The sequence below is a fragment of the Equus caballus genome, chromosome 6 (assembly GCF_041296265.1).
Source record: "Equus caballus isolate H_3958 breed thoroughbred chromosome 6, TB-T2T, whole genome shotgun sequence".
Taxonomy (NCBI): domain Eukaryota; kingdom Metazoa; phylum Chordata; class Mammalia; order Perissodactyla; family Equidae; genus Equus; species Equus caballus.
In genome coordinates, this window is record NC_091689.1 from 51,411,052 (window position 1) to 51,423,500 (window position 12,449).

Here is a 12,449-nt window from a genome sequence, read left to right on the forward strand (position 1 = left end):
TGGCTAAAATTAAAGAGACTGAAAATATCAAGTATTGGCAATGATATGAAGCAACTAGAACTCTCATATGTTGGTATCGAGAAAATAAAATGACACAACAACATTGGAAAACAAACTAGAAGTTTCTGAAGAACTTGAACATGCACTTACCATAGATTCAACAATCAAATTCCTAGGTATTTAATAACAAGAAATGAAAAGAACATATCCAGACAGAGGGTTGCACATAAATGCTCATGGTAGTTTTATTCATAATAGCCCCAAATTAGAAACACGTCAAATATCCGTAGGTGGATGAACAAATTGTGGTATATCCATACAATGGAATACTACTCAGTAACAAAAAGAATGAACTAATGATACATGAAAGGGCTTGAATTAATTTCAAAAACATGCCGAGAAAAAGAAGCCAGATACAAAAGAGCACATGTTGTATGAAATTCTAGGCTAGGCAAAACTAAGGTATAGACACAGAAAACTTATCACTGGTTGCCTGGGGTGAGGTGGGTGGGAAGGTACAGAAAAGAATTTTGGAGGTGATGAAAACGTTCTATGTCTTGATCTGCTGGTACTTAAGAGGTGTATACATTTGTTAAAAACCCATTGATCTCAGGATTTAAAATAGATGTGTTTTATTGCCTGGAAGTATAACTCAGTAAAGTTGATTTTTAAAATGTTACAGTCAAGAAAGACAAAGAAATCCTGAAGAACCGTCCCAGATTAAAGGAGACTACAGTGACATCACGAGTAAATGTATTGCATGATCCTGTACATGGCGGAGAAACACCTATAAATGACATTGTTGGAACAGTTGACGAAATTTGAAAAGATTATAGATAAAATTATAGCACTGTAGAAATGCTAAATTTCCTGATTTTGATAACTGTACTATGGTTTACAAGATAAACTCCGTGTTCTTGTAAATATTTAGACCAAGGGACATAATCTCCCCAATTTATTATCAAATGAATCAGCAAGGAGAAAGACAGAGAACTGGAGAGCACAGCTAGAATTATATATAAACAAATGGTAATTATGGGTAAAGATTATATGAGAGTTCCTTGTACTATTCTTTCAACCCGTCAATAAGTTTGAAAATATAAAAAAATTTAAAAAAAAATTTAATGACAGGGGACAGGGCAGGAAAACTATTTTTTTGTCCTTAATTGTGCTATCTCTCAAATCCAGAGGGTATGGAAATGATTTATCCTATCCATAAGGCAAAGACCCAGGCTCTTTACCAGAGTTCTCTCATTGGCTCTGTGGGTGGTTCAGGGAAAGAGGAGAGAATTTCTCAGGGCCATTAAAGAGAAGGGCAACTGATTTCCAAAGACAAAATCTTCTCCTCCTCCCCAATAAGACGGACAGCCTCCAAGCTCTTATATAATAGACCAAAAGAGCATTTTCTTCCTCTTCCAACTCATCTGTTTTTCCACAATGGAATAAATCCTCCTGTCAAAACACATTAATCTGTAAGTAATCACAAATTATTAAAGGAAACAAATAAAAAATGACAAAATTCCATTTCACCTTTTCTTCTGTGTCAATTGAAGCAGGCAGTGAAAACACTATCAATTCTCTTCTCACAGATACATTTATATTCATTATCACAATCAATAGCTGTTATTTTTGTTGCGGTTAAAAATGCACATCCTTTAATCCCGGAATGCAAACTGATTATTTTCAAATTACTGTAGAACAGAAAACAGACATGGTCAACTGTTGAATTCTGAAGCTGACAATAACATAAACCATTATCTTTTTAAGTCTCTTGCCTAAAGATCTGGAATATGGAAATGTTAATCTTAACTTCATCACTAAAAGATTGTCTTTTGGTTTTAGCCCATTTACTATAATAACAGCCTTCTGATCACACCCATCATCTTCCCTGGTATTCCACACTAGGAATTTCTAGTCAGCAGGTGAAATTACCTTGCAATATTGCTAGGGCATCATGACATATAGGAAACCAGCTTTCTCATCTTAATTATTTCAATAAAAGTGAGAGGTTAAAAAGAAGAACTGAAGTTCTGTGACAGAGATAACCAAGTCTCATGTGTATATACCTTAAGGAGAAAAGGTGGAATTGGAATACAGACAGAGGTGAGGTTTAATTGATGTTTTTATTTGTTTTGTTTCTTTTCCTTCCCTACCCTATAGCTAATAATTGTTAGCCAAAACATGAGAACGCACTGAAAAAATATCTAAAAGGGAGACTTCTATTTCAGCAAAGTGGTGGATTAGATACCAGAACTATCTTCCTATTGAAACAATTAAAAATGTTGAATAAAAAAGTTTAACCCTTCTTGATAAATTTGTGAATTGGCAAGAAGCAAATTCATACTCAAGCGGAGGGTGAAGTAATGGTGTGAACCCAGGAGGGTAGTTGAAGCTCTGAAGTCAGTTTTGCCTTAACTGATGTAGTAGGCTGAATAATGAATTCCATCCAAGATTCTGAATAGAGGGCAAGCTACATAGAGTGGAGACCCAAAGGGATATATCCTCAGTATAAACCACCCAAGACCTTTCGTGAACCTTGAGAAAAACAAGGGAAAAAGAATAATCCCACCTAACAGTTCAAAATCATACGCCATCCCCCATGTAAGCTGCATTTGCTACATTATTTAAGAATATTCAGATCTGCTACAGGGATAAAGAGAAATAAACAAGGAAGATAAATGAAACTAAGTAGCTCATGAGGCAGAGGCAGAACATACAAGATGTAAGTATGTATAAGTAAGTAACCTATGAGACATGTTAGGTATACACAGAGTAAGTAGAGCATATGTGTGCTGATCATGGGAAGGGACGAAAGAACTAAGTAGACACTAAATACAACAGTCAAGATATATGTGACGCACATAGATACTCAACATTCATGAGGTCTTAAGTTTCCCATCCATTGGTGACACTCATCTGGCCCTCTGCCTAAGAAATTCACATAAAATCCGTGGCTGCAGCTAAGGTTAAATGGAAAGCTGCAGCTGTGCCCAAGCTTACATGCCCCTGCATCTCCCCAGTAGAGAAAATGTGCATGATCGTCACAAGAACCTTCTGTCTGTTGGGCCTCTTTACTCAAACCTCAAATCTGGTGCTAGAAACCATCAGCAGGGAAGGGGTATGCAGCAGAGAGAGTCAGGCCACATAAAGATTGCATAACCCAGGACTCAGGCAATCCTTTCATCCATTTGCACCTTATCCTAGCATGACAACGTATCCCATCCCACCCAAATGTGAGAGCTATCCCATTTCCTTCCCCTGCAGAGGGCAATGAGTTTTAAATTGATTTAATTAACCATGAAATTTGAGCTTGTTAATTTAGCCGTGAACCTTTCTGTTCTCTGACCTCTGAGACTGTTGGCCTGAAAGTGTACTTACAGGCTACAATTACATTAAAGTAATTTCCTGCATGACATCTTTTGTAGGTTTGCAGCCCAGAACAACATTTACAGGGCCCATATGTAGAATTTAGAATCAGTGGCCCAGATTCATAGTGCCCCAAGGAATCCAACAAAAGGAAATTCTTTCTTGAGGAAGCCACCTTCAACTCAGTCTTTGAATAATTTCCACAGCAGATCAAAAAGGAAAGAAAATCACTAAATACTACAAAGAAAATGGCATCATGAAGGAAAGCCATCACAAACAATAGAGTGGACCCGCAAAACTTCAAAGATAAAAATTATCTGATACCAAATATAAAATAAGAATATTTAATATCATTCAAGAAATAAAAGAAAGCTTGAAAATCTGAGTAACTAGCAAGAAGACTTGGAAACATAAAGCAGAATTTCTAGAAATAAAAAATATAATACATTATTCAGATTTTTAAAAAATCATTGAACAGTTTAACAGCAGATTATAATTAAATGTAAACTCAAGAGTTTACAAAATACTGCCCTTCAAAATAGAAGAGCTATAGTGAAGGCATATGTACGTGTGTATACTCACAGATGTTTATGAATAATATAAACTAATAATGTAAAGGAGTTTCAAATGAATTTGGGGGATACTCAAAATACTCATTTGCACTTATCAGAGAGCTCACTATGGGTAAGTCAGGATAGTCCAGTCTCTTCATATCACTCTACTTTGTGTTTTATTTTAAATAAAATAATTCTGAAGACTTACTTCTGAGCATGTGTTTTTATCATCACATCATAATTTTATTATTATTGATAACTCTGTATAACACATCTCTTCTTTTTTAACTACACTTCCTAAAAGGCTTTCTTAATCATTCTACTTATTCTTGCCAATGAACTCTACCTGAAAATGAGTTAAGCTCTGCAAAATAAGAGAAGGTTCCTTTTAGATACAATTGTTCTAACCCCAACACCAATATTGGAGTTTGGATGCATTCCAGAGACTTACGTTCCAGAAAATGTGCCATTGTCAATCCATTTCCACTTACTTTCCGTTGCACTGTATGATAATCCAATCCAGTAGCTATCTCTATAAGTCTGGGGTTGAACAAATGCCTATAAAGGAAACAAAGGATATCATGTGACTGAACTCCAACCTGTTAGAGAATGAAAAGAAGGACAGGTTAAGGGCCCAGTTGTTTCTCTGCCAAGTTCTCTGCTCCTCTCCACATCATTCTTCACCACTCCTTCCTAAAAAACCTTCTCTTCCCTCAATCCCTGTGTTTACATTTTTGAAAGTAATTTTTCCCGGGATTATTTATGTTAAAAATGGCTGCAAGTCTCACAGATTATTTAAAACATGGAAAAATTTAAAATCTAGTTATCTAACAATAGGAGATTTGATAAATAATTTATGACACCTTATGAAACCATTTAAAGTCAGGCTCCAGAAAACTACTTACAGATCTATAAAAATGATCACTATATATTCTTAAGTGAAAAGAGGAATCTTCAAAACAAGTTTATTAAAACAAGTGTATGTGGGGAGACGTGCCTAGAGGCTTTAGCCTCATAAGAGAGAGCCTTGCTGGAGTTCAGTAGTTGGAAGAGGCGCAGGGAAAAGGGCAGTGTTTGGAAATATTGACTCTCCAAAAATGTAATATATCAAAGTGACATATTACATGATATCTGATTAGATGACAATGTATTTTTAGAAAAAGATTTAAATGTAACTGTGTTTTACTGCAACAAACATAAAAAGTTATTTTATAAACTGATATCATAAATTCTTTTATGTTGTGGTTTAAAATATCTATTAGATTTACGTATAAATTTTGCCTTATTTTCCTACACAATAAATAGAGGCTTCAGGCTGATCTTTGCAAACATTTCTCTACAAAATCACATTCTGCGTGTGTGGATAGTTTCCATTAGTAATAAATTAAAAAGGTAATTTTTTTTTTAAAGATTTTATTTTTTCCTTTTTCTCCCCAAAGCCCCCCAGTACCTAGTTGTATATTCTTTGTTGTGGGTCCTTCTAGTTGTGGCATGTGGGACGCTGCCTCAGCGTGGTTTGATGAGCAGTGTCATGTCCGCGCCCAGGATTCGAACCAACGAAACACTGGGCCGCCTGCAGCGGAGCGCGCGAACTTAACCGCTCGGCCACGGGGCCAGCCCCTTAAAAAGGTAATTTTGATATTATTGTCACTGTATTTTCTCTTTTTATAATTCTTTTTGAAAGATATACATGTTGATGTAATATATAAGAATATTGATCAAGTACATGTTACCTATAGATGCAATCAAAATCACCATAAAGCTAATTTGTAAAACTGTTATCACTTTCCTATTCCTCATCATTATCTCTATTCTGCCAATGGGAAAACGCGGGCCCAGAGAGGTTAAGTCGTTTATCCAAGCTCACCCAGCCAGTAAGTGGCAGAGCTGGATTTTATTCCAATCAGTGTGGCTCCTGTACTCCCAAAACTAACTACTAGACCATGTTGCCTCCAGGTTCTTAGTTGCCACTTATAGGGAGAAATAACTGCTGGTTCCAGGCCACAGTTTACCAAATGCTTAACTATTTCATTGAAGCAAAAGCATACTTCTCCATGAGCAGGTCTACTGCAGACTCCTTAGAGAGGGAGATGATTGCAAAGCCCCAAACTGCACCTTCAAGGGGGTTTCCATTTTAGAAATAATAATGGTCATCAGGATACATAATATGCCTGCTGGCAGGTCTCCTGGCAGACTCTTACCTATGCAATTTTGGCTCACTCAACAGACACAACACAAAGAATAACTGAAGGTCCCTCTTTCTGGACTCCCCCCTGCCCTCAATATCTTGGGTCCAAGGATGAGAGACAGAGTCCAAGAGAACAAAAGCGAATGTAACAATCCATGATACCAGTTCATCTTCATCATCTATCTTCAAAAGAGATAAATTGTAACTTTCGCAAGTCTGTTTACATCCCCTCCAGTCTTTATTTTCAGTGGTAAAATAATAACAGTTTACTCCACAACAGGACCAGCGGTTGTCATAGAGTTTGCCTACAACATAGAAGGTGAAACATTAAACTTCTTGTCCTCTGGTATTCTGTGAAGCAGAGCAATATATTTATCAGCCGTCTATAAAGAAACTCTTAATAGCCATCAATAATGATAATATGAGGTTCATCAATATTCTGGAACTCCAAGAGATATCTGCTCTCCCATATCCAGTGCAGCATTATTCACAATAGCCAAGATATGCAAACAACCCAAATGTCCATCAATGGATGAATGGATAAAGAAAATGGGGTATATTCACATAATGGAATATTATTCAGCCTTAAAAAAGGAAATCCTGGCATATACAACAGCATAGATGAACCTTGAGGAGCTTATGCTAAGTGAAATAAGCCAATCACAGAAGGAAAAATACTGCATGATTCCACTTAGATGAGATATAAAAATTAATCAGACTCAGAGAAATGGAAAGTAGAATGGTAGTTGCCTGGGCTTGGGCGGGGTCGGGTTGGGGGAATGAGGAGTTGTAGGCCAATGGGTATACAGTTTCAGTTATGCAAGATGAATATGTTCTAGGGATCCGTTATACAACATATTGCCTACAGTTATCAATGGTGAATTGTGCACTGAAAAGCTTCTTAAAGGACAGATCTCATAATAAGTGTTCTTACCACAAAAAAAAGGAACAAGAGGAAACTTTTGGGAGTGATGGATATGTCTATTACCCTAACTGTGGATGGTTTTACAAATAAGTGCACAAGCCCAAATGCATAAAATTGCACGCATTAAATTTGTGCAGTTCTTTGCATAGTAATAATACCCCAATAAAGCTGGTTTTAAAAATAATAAAATAAAATTCAAGAAAAGCATTTTGGAATGCCTTCTAGAGAAAAGAAATGTTAGTCTTTGGATTTTTTTTTTTTGCTTTTCCTCACGTATTTTACAATATACCAAACTTTTAAAATATTATTGATCCTCTAGTCATAGAGACAGTGAATTTCTACTAACTACCATACCTAAATTATATTAAATATGCAAAATCTCTTTGTAAACTCTAAATCCTAAGCAAATATTGAGTAGCTGTTGATTAGCCAGGTCAATTCATTTCATTCTTATGCATGATGCTAGAGTTTATTGTATGAGATTTAATATTCTTATATCTTGCACGTTTTTAACGGTACCATCACACAGAGTGGCACAAGCATCAACACTATGGCAAATCTTGCAGACATACTGCAGGGAATACATATTGATCACAAACAGACCAAACAGCTGAAGTCAAGGCAGAATGGAAACACAATTATCGTTACAACAGCATCCAAATAAAAGGCCTTCTGCCCATTTTATCCTAAGTACATTTTTACTGATAGCCTCCATATTTCACATCAGCTACAAAGTGGGAGTGTCTAATTTGCCCACAATTCCAAAATCATCCAAATTTTCAGGGGATCTGATGTACTATTTCACCTTCTGGGAGCAGTAGGAATACAAGAACCGCCATTGAATTTGGGGAAAGACAGGGCTCTGCTAATCCAAACACGTCTTCTGGGGTCTTCATCCCATATTTGAAACAAGTAACCCGAATACCCACACCACACTAAGAGGCACAAATTAAAGTTGTTTAGTAGACCTGCATCACTAGCGCATATCCTCAGCCTCTTATTAGGCCTCAAAGCTTCTGGAGGGGGAAGAAATAATGAAAGGTCATGCTGCCTGTCACTCACGAATTCCTCCATACCTGTATTTTGCAAAGACCTTGACAAGATCCCCTGTTTTCGATGACATCTCATCTTTTCTTTAAAGAGTGAAGCTATTTCCTTCTTCTGTTGAAGAGTTTGATTTTTGAGAATGCCATATTCTAAAGTCTTATTTGTCAAAAGTTGCTCCTTTAAGTAGTTCTCCTTTTGCATAATGTTGTACTTTTGACTGAGGTTTTGTCTACTTTCCTCCTGTTGTTTCTCTCGAATACACCGAAAAACTAAAATTAATAGTATAGATATAACACAAAAAGTACTCATAATGTTTAAATGTTGAAATTTAATACAAAAGAAAAAGTCTCACTTTAAAAATCAACCCATTTCATTACTTTAATTAGTAATTTGACATTTAGAAAGTAACATCTCCATAAACTGGCCAGAGAAATAGAAACATCAAATTTCTCACTATTAGCAATGTAAGCATAGAATAAAATAAGATATCTGAATAAAATTATAATGGTAACACCTCAGCATTCAGTTTAGTTTCTTTTTAACAGTTAGCACATCATTTAAAAATAAATCTAAAAGTGGAAATCAGTCAATCAACATTTAGCGACATGTCTTCTGAGTACGAAAATCTGCAGGAAGACACACGAAGAAATGGCACCATTATCTTCGGAGTAGATGGAATATCCACAGAAGAAAAGAGAGGAAGATCCAAGAATATAATCTGATCTGAGTAAATCATATGAATGATTTTCTCTAAAGATGTCAAGGATTTCATATAAAAGCTAAAGGTTAAATTCAAGATATCTAAGATCCATGCATAGAATAATTATTTTTATTAAACCACTTCTTCATTTTATACTTAGAGAAAGTCATAATTTCTTTTGAATAGTTGCTTCTCTGAGAATGTTCAGCCAACATTCGCAATGATCTACTCAGTAGGCAGAATATTACTAGGTCCCGTATCAGAGGAATGTTACCACGTATTATACAGAATGAGAAAGCACATTACAGATGAAGTCACTGGAACAGGTAAGTAAAATGAAAACGACATTGTGATGTGTCTGTGGAAAAATCACCAAAAAAAACAGACACCTGGGACGTTTCCTGATTACAGCCAAGGAACAATTGTTGGAGCATGTTTAATATGTGTGCAGTTACCAGTTACTGCTATCACTCAGACTTGAAGGATATATTTCAGTTACTCACTCATTGTTCCCAACACTGTGACTGCCACCAAAAGAAGTAAACAGAGGATCCCAAGAGTCACTACCAAGAGATGCCAGGGCACTGAAGTCTCTTTAAAGAAGGAAAGAAGAAAATAATCATTAAGAATAGAGCCAGGCCCACTACTCACCTTAACCTAGTACAACATTTGGAACAAAAAGACAATCTTCTCTAAAAATTTTACAAAAAGATATCATGCAAACTGATTTAAATTTGTGATCTCATAATTACAGTTTTAAAGTTTCCAACTTCTGTCTGACATACACTCATTGTAGAAATGTTACACCCAAGAACAGTCCTATAGGATTTTAAAAGCACACCCCTTACAAAAGCACAGATGGCAATAGACACAATACACATTTATGAGAATCTACACTGTCGTATATACTCCTTCCTGAGATGACAATTAATCATGAAGAGCAAGGAAAGGGAGTCAATATTCTTGAGAAATTGGAGGCCAATAGTGGATATTCTGAAGCTGCGAATGTGATTGGGGTTCATCTTTAAAGGTGTTTCTAGAAATCAACTTTCTTTTCCATCAGTTCTATTTTTCTCTGGTCATTACTATATTTATCCTCCTAATCTTGAGGTCTTCGGTTTCTAAAAGTTGTATCTCTGCCACTAGATTAAACAAGTAAAAGTTATTCTCACTTTAGAGTTTGTGACAATATTTGAGGGGAGAGAGAAAGAACAGAAAAGTTAGAATGCTCCTTTTGATTTGAACATTTTGACTTCTTTGTTGCCATGAAGTTTTGTAAGTGTTTAAGACACCTATCTTTTGTTTGAATAAAAACATTTCTTCTAAGGCACATTTTAGATTTCTCATTCTTTAAGACTTCTATTTCTCTAGGAAATGCAATGTTTTCTTGAGACTCTAGTCTGTCCTTCACTTTTAATTTCTTTTTTGAAAGATTTGCTCTGAACTAACTGTGTTGCCAATCTTCCTCTCTCTCTCTCTCTCTCTCTCTCTCTCTCCCCAAAGCCCCTGTACACAGTTGTATATTCTATTGTAAGTCCTTCCCGTTCTTCTATGTGAGCTGCCACCACAGCATGACTACTGACAGATGAGTGGTGTGATTCCATGCCCAGGAACCAAACCCAGGCAGCTGAAGAGGAGCAGGCCAAACTGTAATCGCTAGGCCATCGTGGCTGGCTCTGCCCTTTACTTTTAAAGGCCTCATGAATTCCTTTTGAAACAAATTTGAAAACATTCTATTAGCTTCTCAAATTTAAAAGAATTCATTAATTTCTCCATTCTCACAAACTTAAAAAAAGAGACTCATTCTACTAGTCTACGCAATTATGATTTCATTTCAACATCTGAGAATCTGAAGTATGGATAGAAACACTTTCTTCAAAAGCCTAAAGTTTGACAATCCATAAAAGACGGGTGAATGTAGATGCTTAAAACATATACCTTTGTCATCAGTTTTCCCAGGTCTTTGAGTACTGCGAGGCCTTACACTATTTTGTGACTCTGAAGGAGCCTGAAGAAATCTCAAGGAGGAATAAGTCACTTCCTGATTGCTCATGTCTAGAATAACAAGAAAAATATGTTCTGCATTAAAACTTCGCAACAGGATTATTTCTATGTAAAGAGAAATTAAAATGTCAGTCTGTAGGAACATATCCAGGATTAAGAGGTATGTGTGTATATCCCTATGTGTAAAGAGGGGGGTGTTTATTAACTCCTTTAAGTGCCTAAAGCATGTAGTCTGAGTTTGATTTATATAAGAAATGGAGGGGGTGGCCAGTGTGGCAGCAGCTAAGTTCACACGTTCGCTTCCACGGCCTGGGGTTTGCCAGTTCAGATCTCGGGTGCGGACACAGCACCGCTTGGCAAGCCACACTGTGGTAGGCGTCCCACATATAAAGTAGAGGAAGATGGACACGGACGTTAGCTCAGAGCCAGTCTTCCTCAGCAAAAGGAGGAGGATTGGCAGCAGATGTTCGCTCATGGTGAATCTTCCTCAGAAAAAAAAAAAAGAAATGGAAAACCTTTCGATACCTCTGACAAAGTCATTTATATTGCTAATGATAACTTCCATAATTATTTAAAAGTACAGAGAGAATTTTTAAGAAACTAGCAATACGTTGAACAGGCTGGGTCCTATTGCCCCAGCCAGTATAGCTCAAAATGTTCAAGAGACATATACAAATGTTAGGCAGAATTGATACCATCCCAAATTACTGAAATACTTTTAAAACTATCAAGTCAAACAACCAAAATGCTATGTTCTTAAAATTCTGAAAAAATATAATTATCTTGACTTTAAAAAAAACTTAATATACATGTTCAGATTTACATATAAATATTAAAAACTTCTTGCATTCTATTCAATTACAACATGACTCTATTTCCCAAAGTGTATCCCATACACCATCGGCAAAAGAATTACTGAGGGTTAACATTGCAGACTGGTTAACATTCCAGATTCCAGTGCCCCATGCAAGATGTGCTGGATAAAAGTCTGCTAGGTTGGAACCTAGACACTTGTATTTTTAATCCCAAATGATTCCATGTATACTAAAATTTTAGAAATAATCTTCTAGTGTATGATGTTGTCAAGAAGCCTATGTGAAAGTAACATTTGTTAGTGGGTAGTCATTACTTAATATCCATATAGGATTCAATCTATTAATGGATATTAATATAAAAAGAAATTTTTAAATAGTAAATATTTAAAATTTACCTTGCTGTTTATACTAATCAAGGGGAAAAGATGATATCCACAAAACAAGAAATATGGAAAGCAAATTGCACATGTAACTATATTCTCTAAAAATTTTTTTAATTTACAAAATTTTCTAAACTTGTTCACATTTTCTCTAATTTCCTAAGGAAAAGGAATCTTTTCTATTACAGAATCATTTAAGATTGATAAGATAATACGTAAATCATTAGGCCCAAATGTAATTAACCCCCCAAAGCCCTCTTCACTTAGATAACACAAAGAAAAAATTGTAGCATATTGAAAAAAAGAAAATAACTTTCCGTGAATGCTGAACTACAGTTTTCACATCCTTCTGAGTTAATGCAGTTCTAAAACAATCAATAGAGAATGCTTTCCCATCGATCCCTTGTGCATGTCAAGTCATTTGTAATAAAATGCCATATTCCTAGAATTTTTTCTTTACAAGTAGGACT

At 35.8% G+C, this 12,449-nt stretch overlaps 1 protein-coding gene across 2 annotated transcripts in view; it reads right to left on the reverse strand.

The window, feature by feature from the left end:
* Nucleotides 1-220: 220 nt before the first annotated feature.
* The window catches only part of LY49E (killer cell lectin-like receptor), a 101,153-nt gene continuing 88,924 nt past the window's right edge, over nucleotides 221-12,449 (reverse strand). Inside the window, exons 2-8 of one of the 2 annotated variants that reach the window (XM_005610807.4) lie at nucleotides 10,719-10,835; nucleotides 9,284-9,373; nucleotides 8,110-8,349; nucleotides 6,271-6,413; nucleotides 4,372-4,478; nucleotides 1,531-1,691; nucleotides 221-1,452 (exon numbers count right to left, since the gene is read on the reverse strand). In XM_005610807.4, coding sequence (XP_005610864.1) covers nucleotides 1,544-1,691; nucleotides 4,372-4,478; nucleotides 6,271-6,413; nucleotides 8,110-8,349; nucleotides 9,284-9,373; nucleotides 10,719-10,833 — 843 coding nt within the window. In that variant the 5' untranslated portion in view covers nucleotides 10,834-10,835 and the 3' untranslated portion in view covers nucleotides 221-1,452; nucleotides 1,531-1,543. 2 annotated transcript variants of the gene reach the window in all.